Source organism: Pelmatolapia mariae, linkage group LG8 (genome assembly GCF_036321145.2).
Source record: "Pelmatolapia mariae isolate MD_Pm_ZW linkage group LG8, Pm_UMD_F_2, whole genome shotgun sequence".
Taxonomy (NCBI): Eukaryota; Metazoa; Chordata; class Actinopteri; order Cichliformes; family Cichlidae; genus Pelmatolapia; species Pelmatolapia mariae.
This window is the reverse complement of record NC_086234.1, coordinates 22605485-22620166: the sequence shown is the minus strand read 5'-3', so window position 1 is coordinate 22620166 and position 14682 is coordinate 22605485. Positions and strand designations below refer to the sequence as shown.

Sequence of the window (14682 nt, the reverse complement as noted above, 5' to 3'; positions counted from 1 at the left end):
ATAAAACATTAAAAAAAACTTGTCCGAGATCATTACAACCCAGGAAGACTTTCAGAGTCAAAATCTTTTTGAAGTCTTTTTATTTACTTGTTTAATTCTTTTTTCATTGGAGGGATTCAGCTATATTGGTTCTTTTATTCTCTATGATTCATCCATGGTACTGTCGTCTTCTTGGCTCAACTCCTCTTTGTCCATTCTTTCATTTTCACTCTGATCAGTGTTGCTATCACCGGTACACCGGTCTTCAAGTGATGCATCGTCTTCGGCCACGTCTTTAGTTTTACTTTGCTCCGTCTTCTCCTGTTCTACATTATCCAAGCTGCTTTGCCCTCCCTCTTCTTGTTTGATTATGCACACAGAGTCTTGCTGAAAGTTGTCTGGTGGCCTAATGGGGGTCTCCGTTTCCATTTCCTCCACTTTCACCTTCACTGCAACGACTATTAAGACAATTAAGTCAGCAAATTTACCAAAATGGGCAACTAGCATGCAAATGAGGAAAAAGTGACTCATTTGAGAATTGTCTCTTACTCTCCTGCTCCTCTGGCTCAGTCTTGGGCTGGATGAGTGGCACTTTTGGAGGAGTGCTTTGAGGACTTTCGGTGTGTTGATCAGCACCGTCTTGAGCTTGGTCCTGAGAAAGCCTCTTTTTTGTGTGCTTCTTTTCTACAAAAAGCAAAGAAAAGGAGATCATTCTCATGTGTCAAGTAAGACATTACCGATACAAGACTACATATACTTTTCTGAATAAAACCTACTCTTTCTCCCGAAAGAAAAGCGCCGGCATTTCTTGTTCCGCACCAGCTGCTTTTCAATTAAGTCAGCTAGAAAACAGAATGAAACACCAGTCACTTTGTTTCACACTCAGAAACATCTATGCATCACTCATCAACCAGTCACTTCTGTCTGTGACAGTTTAAGGCTGGAGCTTAGTGAGTGTAGTGAACTGTTGCTGTATTTATAATCAAAATTGAAGCATAAATGCGCTTAAAGAGCGCCTTTTACGCTAATTTCCAGATTTTCAGACTATTGCTGTTGTACACCACTAGAGGAGTTTGCGTTATTCATAGCCCAAAATAGTCCTTAATCCTCAGCTGAGGAGCTTTGGCGCAGATGTGTCGAGGATATGTGCTTTCACTGACATCACACAGATCCAAGATGAGAAAAAAACTGAAATGCAGCATTTAGAGGCGTCTCAAGCCAAGCTTTTGGCTCATGGGGATTACCTCATCATACTCTGACCTTATCTATTGAACCCTTGGCCATTAATCCCCTTTAATCAGAACGCCTCGGTACTCTTGCATTAACCCACATCACTTCAGTGCTCTACATGTTGCTTCAAAACACAGTGTTACAGTCAGCTGTATTTACCGACTCCAGGAGGTGACTGGAGCTGGTAGCCCATGAGCTCACACCAGCCAACTGGGTAGATGTCTGGAGACTGGTGGTCAACCCACTGGTCAAACTCATCCTCCCAGCCGTCAAAGTGGATGAGGAGAAGGCGGCCGACACAGCGCTTCACGGTGGCCACGCACACGAGCCGTGGCTCCATCAGGTCCACGGCCTCCAGCTTCATGTTGGGGGAGAAGCCGTGACCTGGGTAGTCCTGAAAGAAGGGTCATATTTATTAGTGTTTTTACATCAATAGATACATTTGAAAAGAAGCCATCCTGTCCTATTAATTCAACTTATAAAACATGTGATAGCAAGGTCATCCTACAACATCTTACAGCATTGAACAGTCTCACAGGCGCAGCTTTTGCTTTGGTCTCCTCCAGGTACTTTTCCCAGGTGAAGGTCTGAGCATCATAACCTGCCAGGAAATGCATAAAGCGACAGGAAATATATGGTGAAGCATTTCAGCACCAGCAGACAAGTTAACCTGCAAACTACGAAACAGAAAAAACATACCTGGAGGTACAGTGAGAGGAATATTGTTCTTTTTACAGAAGTTAATTGGAAGAATGGCGTGAGAGGAAGCATGGTAACAAAACCAGTCTGAGCCATTGTTTGATATGGTGCCATCAATGCCCACCATCAGGTACCCATCAAACAGCACCTGGGAAAAAAGAGGTGTAGAGTCAGAGAGAGGAAAACCAGCGGTAGAGATACAATCTCTACAATCCAGCTGTTAGGTGGAGGAACACACCAACAAGAACCTACAGCGGGTGGAGAACTGGCTCTTGTAATGCTATGCTGAGCACAACAAGGCTTCAGCAAGAAGTACCAGCTGCAGACCAAGATGAAATCAATTCAAACAGTCCTCTCTCAAGGCGCTTTCTATTTTATGGTAAAGACCCTAAAATAATACAGAGAAAACCCCAACTATCAGGAAAGAAGACACGCTGTGGAAGATAGCAAGATTAATAATTAAATGCAAAGCAGTGTATAAACACAGTGCATGTATGAAGGAGTCAATCCACATGATGAGACACCCAGTAAAGAAGCAGCTGATTATACTGCTGAGTTTACAGAAGATACCCCTGTCATTGGCTCATTTATGAGCTGTTATAGTTACAAGGGGATCTAAATCTCTGGGAAACACCAGACCTAGGTGACAGATGATGAATCACAAACACACATAAACAAAGTCAATAGCAGCTACCTCACCTTGTGTACTGTGGCCACACAGATACTTCCCAAGTTGAGCGGGTCAATGGCCTCCAGCTTCATTCCTTCTTCGAAGAAAGTTCCCTCCATGTAGGTGAACCTCGGCTGAGGACAATACATTACATTCATGTGAAACAGTGAAGAGGTAAGGCTTAAACTTGAACTGAAATTAGCATAAGATTAGTAACGATGATGATTACTTCAGCTATTTTTGAGTTTTGACTCAAACAATCCACAGCTTTTGGACTTTGGGGGTAAAGCACGGAGAAATAAAAAATAATAAAAATTTAATGAATCCTATGATTTTCTAAACTACACCACAATCAAGTGCAGATTTACTGCTAACCTTATAGTACACTTATACCTTTGGAATAAAATAATTCAAAAAGGAAGAAAGAAATTATTAGATCTATTAACTGAATTCAGGCTATGACTTACGTCAGTGATCATATATTTCCTTACCTTTTTAAAGAGCATGAACGTACTGTCAGAATTGCCCCTCAGACCACTGGAAGACTCCAGATTGTTTGCTATAAAAATAAGTAGGTTTGATATTTTAATCTACAACAAATCTAAGAGGAAAAAGCAAAGTAATCTTCTATCACCAGCACAATACATGTTACATTTCAGAAAACAGAAATCTTTAAAATCATGTATTTAGTTCAACATCTGTGCAGTTTCATGTCATAAAAACTTTCACTGTGATTACAAATAAAATTATCCACACTGCCAGTGTTATGCTGAGGTCCAGTATCCTTTTCTAAAGTCCGACTGTGTCTCCAAATATTTCTTTCCCCTTAAAGTTGATTAATCCTGTTCATATTAACTACTTAACTACAGTGCAGGTCGACGGAGTGTTGTTTTTACTGCTGACTGCTTGGTTTCCTACATCAAAGTTAATTCTCTTTTGCAAGTTTTTGTTCTGTACCCCACATCTTCAGCTCCAGCGGAGAACCCGTTTTCATACTTACCGGGCGCTTTGATGTCATGACCCACTTTTTTGGACCAGCCTATCGGATGCAGGAGGGGACTCCATATGTGACACCAGAAATCTGAGATGATGTTCTCAGGGGTGTCACTTTGGTCCGCGTACACCAGGCGTACACGGCCCCCGATGTTGGAGTCCACGATGGCCACGCGTGTCCGGCTCACGTATTTGGAGTCCACCACCTCCACGCGCATGCCCATCCTGAAAGAGTTCTTCATGCTTTCTGCAAGCTGGAACAAAGAAAAGCGGGAGGGTGGCAGAGTGACAGAAAGTTGCTGATTATGTGCTTAATTCAGTGACTTCTATTTCATTTAATCCATTACACTCTTTATACGTATGACATACAGGGCAATTCATAACATCAGGCAGTACCTTCAGGTAGAAATCAACAGGCAGGGTGTGGGCCCCCACCAACCTCTTCATCAGATACTCCTTCCAGTCTGGGATGTCCTGCTTCAGATCTACAGACACGCAAATCGTCAAACAAGAAAAATCTCTTTGTGGTTTATTCCCCTCTTATTTTTCATATTACATGTTACATAAACATTTTAGTCATAGTGTGTGGTCTCAGGACTTCATTACACAGAGTTTCAGTGATGAAACTTGGAGAGGCATTCTCCTTTTCTGCTGCATCTTACAGGACTTATAGCTCTCTCAATTAATTTCACTTGCAGACTGTAAAAGAGTAAAAATGACCTTGTGAAATCATCACTGGGAACTTTTTCCTATGACCTTGTACACATTAAAGAATTTTTATTTTTGTTATTTTACTGCTGTTTTACTGTTTTTTATTGTTGTAACTTTAATATGTTTGTCAGAAACAGGTCCCTTTTGTAAATGTGACATTGGGACTACCTGTATAAATAAAGATTAAATAAAAAAATAAAAGTATGACATACAAACAACACATTTAACCTGAAACCGCATAAAGGATAAGATCAATTTCTAGTTGCTAACAACAGAAAATAACACATTTGTCACTTTTTATTACTTTAGATTTTTAGGATGTTTTCTGCTGCTCTTTTTCCTCTACTAAGTTTTATATCATCCTCCATTTACGTTTCTCTGTCTTTTATCTTCTGTTAAGCTACAGGCAACATGTCTTTCTTCCATTTTATCTGTACTTTATATTTTATTTATCTTTTGATCTGCTAGTAGAAAAGTGCATTACAACGACGTCTCTTCTTCTTACTGAGAGGATTGCCTTTGTATTTAATTTCTTGCCCACTTGCTGCATCAGTTATTTGTTGTCTTGATTTTGCGATATCACCTTAACTGCAAATCGAACCAGTGAAATTACTCAGAAGCTCTTGCCTGTTAGAGTCATTCATATATTGTCTAATCACAGAGCTGATGATCAGCATTCATTTGTCTGGTCAATGACCACTAGTTCACATTATCACTTCAGATAACTCGCTCACCTGCTCTTATTCTTTTGAGAATTTAAAGAATAAACAAAAATACCTTCACCAAGGTCAACCAATACTGGATGAAGCAGCTGAGGACCAAACAGAGCACAGGCGCCATTTTTAAAAGCAAACTGAATGTGAATCCTAACCTTGTGGGGGTACCAGCAGCTTGCTGGTCATTGCGCACCATCCGACCGGGTTAAGCTCTCCTGAAACGAGGCTGCACCAGAAATCATGGCTACTGTCATGCTCAAAGCCTTCGTATCTCAACAGGGCTTTGTATCCTGCAGACAAGAAAGGACGAGAGTTACCTGCCAATGTTGCTACTTTACCAAAATATATTTCACTGTGTGGAAGTTAACATCCTGAACTGTTCCAGGCAAAAAAATTCTAACTGCTAAGCTGGATGAGTTTATGAGACAGATGAGTGAACCAAACAGAATTGAGCTCACGCCAAGATCAAACTAATTGGCAGTAATAACTGACCCAACTTAGCCTGTTAATGCATAACTATCTTTTTACAAATAGCATATCACATTTGGATGCATCTGACGCACCAGTGTCAGATGTTTTCTGGCTGTTTCATCAGAGGAGAACAGCTATGTTAGACAAATACAGATAGAAACACCATTTGTTGAGGCACTTTTCACTCTGGTACAAACCATATTGATACCAATTTATTCCCGGTCTTTGGTACAAATCTGTAGACAAAACTAAATTTCAACGGTCACTGAGACTTAAAATCTGCATGCATACATTCACTAGTCTGATCTAGTCTGATCTGTTTGGCAGCTTTACCCCAACATGCCTCAACAAAGCCTGGTTCATCACGTGTTCTCTTAGCTTGCACAAAATTTCATAACATTATGGGTTCATTTACGATCAATTCTGATTGGAACAGAGCACCGAACAAATGCTACAGTGATTTAAATTATAGATTCAGTCATCTGAGCAAAAAGGTAAGCTGCTATCACAGCGTTAAACCTGAAATGTGCGCTATATGAGTGCAACAACATAAGCGGTTCACACATTTACTGCTGTAAAGAAGATGTTGATCTCTTGGGGGGTCAGTGCAACATTTGGTATTACAAAAATCTACCAAAAGATTTCTTTTTAAGATTTTTAAGTGCTCCAGATATCGTCTCCAGTCTCATAGCACAATTTCTTCTGGTTATGAATATGCTGCACTTTATATTCAGCACCATAAGAAGCACAGCAAACCAAGTTTTAAGCTTTGCAAGAGGCAAGATGCATTAAGATTTGGGTCTAGCCAAGAGCCAAATAAAATTCACTAATGAAAAATAAGAAAATAAATGTAACATTAATATATAAAAATGATTTGTGGTTCATTGGGCTGTTAACTGTTGGCAGAAAGATGCACACACCTGCAATCTGGATAACTGTAGCAATCCAGTAGACTTTACTGGGGAGGATGGCATTCGTGTTCAGCACCTCCACTTTCATCCCCACGGTGATGTCATCCCACTGGGCACACAGGGGAGCCTGTAGGGGGTGAAGCCAGAAAATTCCTTATGGATCATCTGTGTGAAGCATTTTATGTATTCCCATCTTATTTTCAAGCATTTTCAAGAGAAACTCCATTTTCTATTGTTTTCTTCTGCTGATGACGGCATGAAAACAGCAATTTAATTCTAATAAGCCATTTGACTTTCCCTTTATTTGATTAAGTCAGTTCCCTTAACTGTTTACATCAGGGGTGCCCAATCCCAGTCCTCGAGAGCTACCGTCCTGCAGCTTTTAGATGGATCCTTGTTCCGACACACCTGAATCAAATGAATGGCTTGTTATCAGGCATTTGCCAAACTTGATGGCATGCTGAAGAGGCAATCAAACCATTTGATTCAGCTGTGTTGGAGTAGTGATGCATCTAAAAGCTGCAGGACGGTAGCTCTCGAGGACTGGGATTGGGCACCCCTGGTTTACATCGATGGTAGAACAAGGTTTCCACAAAGGTTGAGAACAATCTGTCGCTATGACGATAATATGTGTACATTTCTTAGCTGTAAGTCTTTGTAAGAACTGCAGAACAGACTCACGTGTCTGAAGCAGGAGACAGATGCAGCCAGAGACGTTTCTCTCTCCAAGTATGCGGTCCAGTCGAAAGAAGCAACAGCAGCTACGCAATGGAAGGAGACACAGAAAATAATTCTCTTTAAACCACCTTTTTTCTGACTGGCTGCCCCTCGTAAACAGAAGGTGGTCGCCAATATTGCATCTTGTGTCGGTTCATTGGCACCAAATTGGAAATCACATGAAATGTGCCGATTGCAGCAGGTTAAACAGGTTGTGTTAAAAAAAAAAATTCTTTCATGCAAACAAGCGTGCTCAGTGACTTTACCATCAACTCCGGTGGCTGCTGGAGGAGCTTTGTTCACTTTATTCAGCACAGTAGCTTTTTTCGTTGGGGGCTTTCCCTAAAGAAGCAAAGAGGGGGAAAAGAAATATTTCTCAGAGCCTCTTATATCCATACAGTTGGCATAAACCGTGAGAGAGCATGGTATAAGTCACAATCAGATAAAAAAAACACTCTCTGCCTGCGCTATGCCTCTAATGGCACGCAGAGGTGCTGTCTGTCAGCAAAACTATGCAAAGATTAATTTCATGAGGTTTGGACAAGGATGGATCATGAATTCCAATGAATACTGAGATCACCTTTTGTAAAAACTCAAAACTTCGTACAGGCCTTTACAGAGGATCTGCTCTCCAGGTACCCTTCTCTTCGTCAGTATGAAAGTGAAGACAAGGCTATGCAGCAGCTTTTGGTAAGTCAAACCACATTGAATGGGACATAATGGTCATTTCCAGTTCTGTATTTTTTATTCTTTGGCATCACTAGAGTGGTAATTAAAGAATTCCTTATTTATCTTATTCTAGGGCCTTTGCACATTCATTGTCTAAAAAAAAAAACAACCAACCTCTCTTCTTAACAACAACTGCTTTAAAGCCACTTTTCTCTGATTGGTTGCCCTTTACAAACAGAAGGTTTGAACGATATGTGGGTGTGGCATCTTCTGCATCATACAGAGCCAAGAGAAGAAAAACAACGTCCGAAAACGAGGGCCTTAAGCCTGGGCTGAGAGCCCTGGCATGTGGGGTTTCACAACAAATGTCCTGCCTCACCTGTCTCTGCAGCCATGTAGTTGTAGGGTGGTCTTCCTCTGAATAGTGGGCATGTGTGAACTGCGTGGGGACGGCCGTGGGTTTGAGAAGCCGGCCCCGGCGGCTCGGTAGGTTTTGCACGTCGTAGTAGTCGTCCGGCTGAAAATGCTTCTGGCACACGAAGAGTTTGCTGAGGACGTAACGGGGGGTCTTCAGGTCCATGTTCAGGGTAAAGAGCCATTGTCTCAGCTTCTCCGGGTCGCTGAGTGGAAACCGATGAAAGACGATGTTTGGCCTTTTTATGGTTAAGCAGGTCTCGACGCAACACTTGTGAACCATTTCAGTTTTTAGGAAACAGAGGTCTGTACCGAGTTAGGAAAGACGACGTAAGGCCAGGACACAGGCTCACACGTCCCCGCAGAGGTATTTAAGTCCAGCGCGGTCTTCTTCTTCTTCTACTTGTTATTTTTCTGCAGCGCTCACAGGTAAACAGCCTTTTTTGCAAATACTGCCACCTTGTGCTCAATATTACCAACTATGGTGAAATAAATTTGCTTAAAAATGCCTTAAAATTACATGTAATACTTTACAGGCATCTACTCAGGTCTGTAAAGATGTACAAGATATTTTTTGAATGGTTTTTATTTCGCTTTGAGTTTTTGTTTTTCACTTTAGTTTCGGTTAGCTTCCAGAGTGCTACCGTGGTCAGCACTGGCGGCTCACAGCAGGAAGGTCCTGGGTTCAAATCCACCTTTCTGTGAGGTTTCCATGTCCTCGCTGGGCTCTTCAAGCACTCTGACAGTCAAAGACACACACATTAGGTTGACTGGTGATTCTAAATTAGCCGTATGCATGAATGGTTGTCTATATTGCTGTATTGGACCTGTGATAAAATATGACCTGTCCAGGGTATAACCCTGCCACTCACCCTATGCCACCTGGGATAGGTTCAATCCCCCTGTGACTCTGAACTGGATAAAGGGTTGACAAAATGGATGCAAAACAGCCCTACTACGCTTCTGAAAAATACACTGTACCTTAAGCTGACTGCTTAATTCATGGTTTACCTTTTATAATTTGGATTTTCTGATACGCAACGTGTAAAATAAAATAAAATAAATTATTATTTGGTGGAGAAACCCTTTTTGGCAGGTACAGTGGTAAGATGTTTCTTGAAGTGGGTCATCAGGCTTGCACACATCCCAGGAGAGATGTTGGACCACTCCTCTTTATAGAAACTCTCTTAATCCTTTAGGTTTCTTGGTAATTCTAAGCTTCAGCTCCCTTCACAGATTTTCACAGGACCGAGGTCTGAAGACTCGCTAGGGAACTCCATGGCCTTAATGTGCTTCTTCTTTAGCCACTCGTTTGTTGCCGGGGTTTTGGGTCACTGTCATGCTGGCAAACCCATCTTCAGTGTTCTGTCTGAGAGAAGGAGGTTCACATCCAAGACCTTACGGTACATGCCCCCTTCCATTGCTGACTCAATGCAGTGAAGTCGCCCTGTATTCCTTGCAGAAAACCAGGCCCAAAGCACAACAAATCCACTTCAATACTTGACTGCGGGGATGGTGTGACCATTCATTTCTTTGGAAATGAACAAACTCACAAATTCAGCAGGGGATCAGATAACTATTTCCCCCACTATAGACGCAGAGCCAAAATCCCAATTAAAAAAATAAACATTTCATACTTTCAGCTTTTAAAATGAGTGAATTTTTTGCGATTGATTTCAGTAATTTTCAATAATTCATAGACTTGTGACATTGAAAGTAGCGTGCTGAAGCCGTTCATGGATTCACTACAGGATTTTAGATAATTCTATGGTTTTTGAAACAAATTAAAGCAATCCCACACCTGTCTGAGCTGCTGAGCGACACACTCACGAATGGAAAAACTAGTACATCTCTTTGCCCAATCTGGTGACACTGACTGTGTCAAACTCCCAAGATGGATTATTGAATAAGGCAAGGCAGCTAATTGAAACTGCCCCTCTGGTGGTCCCCAGTGTTCAAAAATACATAAATAAATACATTAAAAAAAGTCAAACTCTTTCTGACCTGCAGACGTGCTAGAATGGATGACTTCTTAGAGTTTGATGAATAGGAACGAGAGCAGGATGTACTGCAGAAGCGCTTAGTCTTTGAATAGAAGTTGTTGATATTCCCGGTTGTTCCACACATCTCACAAACCACTGTGGAAAAAAAAAGCAATCAAAAAAGTTTTTGCTTAATGTAAAACATTATGAACATTGTTAATAGTGCAGGTGCACCTCACCTGGTCGCTCGTTTAGCGCCTTTAACCCTCCTGTCAGATGTCGTTCTTTACCTCTTTCATTAGTATCTTCACGCTCTATGGGTGCCACTTCATTGTATCCAGCCTATGAAGGAAAAAAACAAACATCCCACCTGTAAACAGTAGGTGTAAGCCCCCCCCCCAACAGTCCAAAATAATTGCTCCTCACACTAATGGTTTGCTCTCTTGGTTCAGCTGTAATGGTCCTGTGTTGGATAGAAGGCAGGCAGCTACTGCAGCCCACGCCATTGCAGGAAGGACAGTGCGGACGGACAAACACTGTAGGAGCAGCTCCCAGCCTCAGCTTCAGAGGCCCCGCTGCCAGTCTGGGTTCAAAGTACTCCTTGCCAAAATGCTCATTGCAAAGGTAAGAATTGGGTGTGGCAACCCACTGCATGCGGGTGCGCTGGACCTGCTTCTCCCATTTCCGAAACTCTTCAGGGTCCTTAGGGAATTTAAACAGGGTTACGCCATCTTCGGTAGTTTTTCCACATCCATAAGCCACGCAGTGGTAAGGCATCCTCGGAGCTTACACCATGAGTGCCTTTCATGGATCCTTTCTTCTTCTCAGTTGTGCTGTTTGTTCTCTGAGCTGTGCAAAGAAAAGAAATAATTGTATCTTCCAACCGGAAGTTGGTTTTCTAATTTTCACACACAACCATCTCTAGGGTTTACGGAGAATGGTCCAAACAGGACGAAATATCCAGTGAGCAGCAGTTCTCTAGGTAAAAATTCCTCTCTGACTCCAGGGGTCAAAGAAAAATTCCCAGAGTGCTATAACCTGGGAATTTTGCAACCAAGGTATGCTGACCATCGCTAAGATGGCACAACCTACCTAAATATTGCTGCTGACCATTTCCACCCCACTGAACAAAGTGTACACATCCTTTGGTCACTGCTTCCAGCAGGATTACAAACCATGTCACAAAGCTCAAATCACCTTAAACTGGTTTCTTGAACATGACAATGGGTTCACTGTACTCAAATGGCCTCCGTAATCACAAACCTGCAGTAACTGTGTGGCGCCATCATGTCAATATGGACCAAAATCTCTGATAAATGTTTCCAGCATTATGAAGAATAAAGGCACTTCTGAAGGCAAAAGAGGGTCCAACCCACTACTAGCAAGGTGTATCTAACAAAGTGGCCGGAGAGTGTGTATTGGCTCTATTTGCCTGATTATGATATTCTCTACATTGAAAAACCTACATTAAAATGACAGGAAGCTTCGCATTTTATTTTATCTGTAATGTCGACATAATGTTTAACAAACACAAGACAGTGAAACATGACAAACAGAGGTTTGTCTTGAAAAGGCGGCTCTTTCATCATCGTTATTATTATTTCTAATATCGCCGTTAAAGCACAGTTACAGCTGACTGCTTCATAAGTTGAGTCAAAACGTAAACAGTGTAACTACTGTACACCAAAGCTAAGTGATAACAATGCTAAAAGTACTTGTGTGCAGTTATGAAGCTGCACTTTGCTCGTCATGACTTCAAACGTGTACTTACAGGAGGTTAGTGAATGCTGGCACTCAGTAAAATGTCTCTTAGGTGTACAAACTGATTTGGGTATCAAATGTTAATGTAGCTTCATAGTTGCCCAGTACTGTAATGTGGTCGCTCACATTTTAGCGTCATCTACTTACGCGTGTGCACGGAATTCTGGGAGTTGATGTTTTTACGACAATTGGAAAAAAGTCGCTCTCCTAGTCACAAATAAGTCATTTTACAGGCATTCAGGTGTTTGTACGCTGGAAAAAATTGCCTTCTGTCGGTCTATGAAAAAGAAGTTTGCGGACACCTTGCTATTCAATTATTATTAATCTTAGGCCTTTGCACAGTGTAGAAAAATAAACAAACATAACCAATAATGAGGCAAAATATACAAACAAGTATTAAGTAAAATATGTTTTGTAATTTAGATTACTTAAAGCAACCGCTGCTGGGGTCAGCACTGACAACAAATGGCAGTATCTCTATGAGGCAGTCATTTTTGTTGTCTCTTAACATGTGAGATTTGTTATGCTCCCCTGCAACTCCTAATGGCTTTGCAGTGGCAGTGTAGTAGACTTTGGGCGTTGCCCGGGCTTAATTGCTAGTTATCGGCATCACCTGACAAGGTGTGGATAAAGGCAGACTTCACGCTGGATGCTGTAATGCTCTCCTGCTTGCAAGTTTCAGCTTTGAATGTGTAATGATTAAAAAAATCCCCGTGTTTCTGAAAAACAAACAAAAAACTCTGGTGTCAGTCTTGATTTTGTGTTGAGTTAGTATTGCTGGGACATAACAGCTTAAAAGTTGATTGGTGAAATTCCTTGACTTCGAGTTGTGTTGCTCCTAAGTAGTGCTGATAGACAGCAAAAAGTATTTTTTGTCTACTGTACTTAGCCATATTTTTGCAAGAACTGTTTAACTAACTAGAGAGAAATGCTGGTCAGCACCTTAGAATAGAGGATCCATCTGTGTTTCTCAGAGCTGAAACATCTCATCATCAGCTTTTTGGAGAAGCATCCTCAGAATCATTCCCCGCGGTGACTGCTCCAAAAGCAACCACTGCTTTCGTTGCCCTGTACCTGTGCATGTGCAATGACAATAAAGTTGAATTCTATTCTATTCTATTCTATTCTATTCTAAATCAATAAGAAAAATAAAACTCAGAGGAATGGATATTAGACCATTTGAATGTGATTTGGCAGTAGCTGCTGTGTCTTCATGAGAAGAAGAGTAGATGAAGTGACGGTATTCACATGTGTGGTTCCCAAAAGGAAGTACGGAGCACCTTTACTGGTAACACCTTTTAGTTAAGGGAAACTAGTGTGAAGCAAACTGAGACAATGCCAAGAATGTGTAGTTTCAATTAAAGTCATCTAGTTTGAATATATATTAAAATATATTATGTAGTAATATTTGTATTTATATATATTAAAAATACAAATATTACTATTAAAGAGTGACACACATTTACTTCAATCATAATAAACACACAAACAAAATCAAATATATAATGTTTTGTTTCCTAATCTCGACACTGTCTTCATCAAATGTATTCAGTTAGGGATGTCTTGACGAACAAGATACTTTGGCAGTTACAGGTACAGCTGCTCTGATGCTAGATTTAAGTTTTGGGAGGTTTGGAAATATTTAAAATTTCAAATTAAAATTATTTAAATTAATTCACTCATATTTACTTATAATTTTGACAGCTGAGAAGTTTTGTTAAACCACATTAAAGCAAAGTCATGTTAAAAAATAAAGTTTGCTTAGGATTGTATGCAGTCCTGTGAAAAACTAAGTATACCGATACTGCTAATACAGAAATTAACAGGATAAGTAGCAGTCAGGTTTTGCTAATCAACTTCTCAGAAGTGGATGACGCAGCAAAAAAACAGAGAAACTGCAAAAAATCCCAAGAGCCTCAACAGGCCTCGTGTAGCATGCTAAATTATAAAGTTTGTCACAGTACAATTAGAAAAAGCCTGGAAATTACTGTGTATGGCTTATTTGGAAGGATTGCCTACTCTCTAAAAACACATGGCAGCAAGGGTTAGGTTTGCAAAGTTGCATCTGACCAAACCACACAACTCCTGGGACAATGTCTTTGGAACAGACAAGACCAAAATAAAGATATTTGGTCATAATGCACAACACCATGTTTGACCAAAACTAATCTCAGCATATCAGCACAAACACCTCACACCAGCTGTCAAACATGGGTGATGATTTAGGCTTATTTTGCAGCCACCAGGACCTGGGCACCTCACAATCACTGAGTCAACCATGAACTCCTCAGTGTATCAAAGTATTCTAGAGTCAAACGTGAGGCCATCTGTGCGACGGCTAGCTTGGCTTGGCTCAAATCGGGTCATGTAACATCACAATGATCCCAAGCACTCCAGCAAATCTACAACAAGAATCAAAGTATTGGAGCGACCGAGTCAAAGGCCAGACTTCAGCCTGACTGTTGCAGAGCAAGTGAGAGAAGAGTGAGCCAAAAATGATTCTGTAACAATGTGAGAAACTGACAAAGTCATACAGAAAGCGAGCATTTCATGTTATTGCTGCTAAAGGTGGCTTTACAAACTGCTGAATCACGGGATGCACTTAATTTTTCACAGAGTGCTGGGAAAATGTTCTATTTCACAAAGGACTGTTTGAGAAAAGAATAAAATTAAATACTTGGAGCAAAGATTTAGAAACGGACATTGCAGCAGAGGACTGGAAATTGTGTTGCAACTCAAACAGTGAATTCACACCTCAG

General features: G+C 41.0%; 1 protein-coding gene across 3 annotated transcripts; it reads right to left on the bottom strand.

The window, feature by feature from the left end:
- Positions 1 to 42: 42 nt before the first annotated feature.
- On the bottom strand, positions 43 to 12045 carry l3mbtl2 (L3MBTL histone methyl-lysine binding protein 2). Of its 3 annotated transcripts, XM_063481575.1 has the most exons (18): positions 11934 to 12045; positions 10589 to 11011; positions 10402 to 10504; positions 10185 to 10318; positions 7364 to 7439; positions 7062 to 7141; positions 6390 to 6507; positions 5154 to 5288; positions 3968 to 4056; positions 3579 to 3825; positions 3070 to 3137; positions 2608 to 2712; positions 1909 to 2056; positions 1728 to 1810; positions 1369 to 1603; positions 756 to 821; positions 529 to 663; positions 43 to 437 (listed from the first exon to the last, which is right to left on the bottom strand). In XM_063481575.1, exons 2-18 carry the CDS (start codon positions 10937 to 10939, stop codon positions 142 to 144), a joined length of 2469 nt encoding a protein of 822 aa, XP_063337645.1. In that variant the 5' UTR covers positions 10940 to 11011; positions 11934 to 12045; the 3' UTR covers positions 43 to 141. The 3 variants fall into 3 exon arrangements, with proteins under 3 accessions (XP_063337645.1, XP_063337646.1, XP_063337647.2); XM_063481576.1 differs by lacking the exon at positions 756 to 821; XM_063481577.2 differs by lacking the exons at positions 10185 to 10318; positions 10402 to 10504; positions 10589 to 11011; positions 11934 to 12045 and adding an exon at positions 8146 to 8386.
- Positions 12046 to 14682: the final 2637 nt, after the last annotated feature.

Coding starts and splice junctions, on each gene's coding strand:
- l3mbtl2 (XM_063481575.1), bottom strand. CDS start 10,939: ATGCCTTACCACTGCGTGGCTTATGGATGTGGAAAAACTACCGAAGAT. Junction 10,505..10,588: donor CAAGAGAGCAAACCATTAGT/GTGAGGAGCAAT, acceptor TTTCCTTCATAG/GCTGGATACAATGAAGTGGC. Junction 438..528: donor TGAGCCAGAGGAGCAGGAGA/GTAAGAGACAAT, acceptor TTGTCTTAATAG/TCGTTGCAGTGAAGGTGAAA.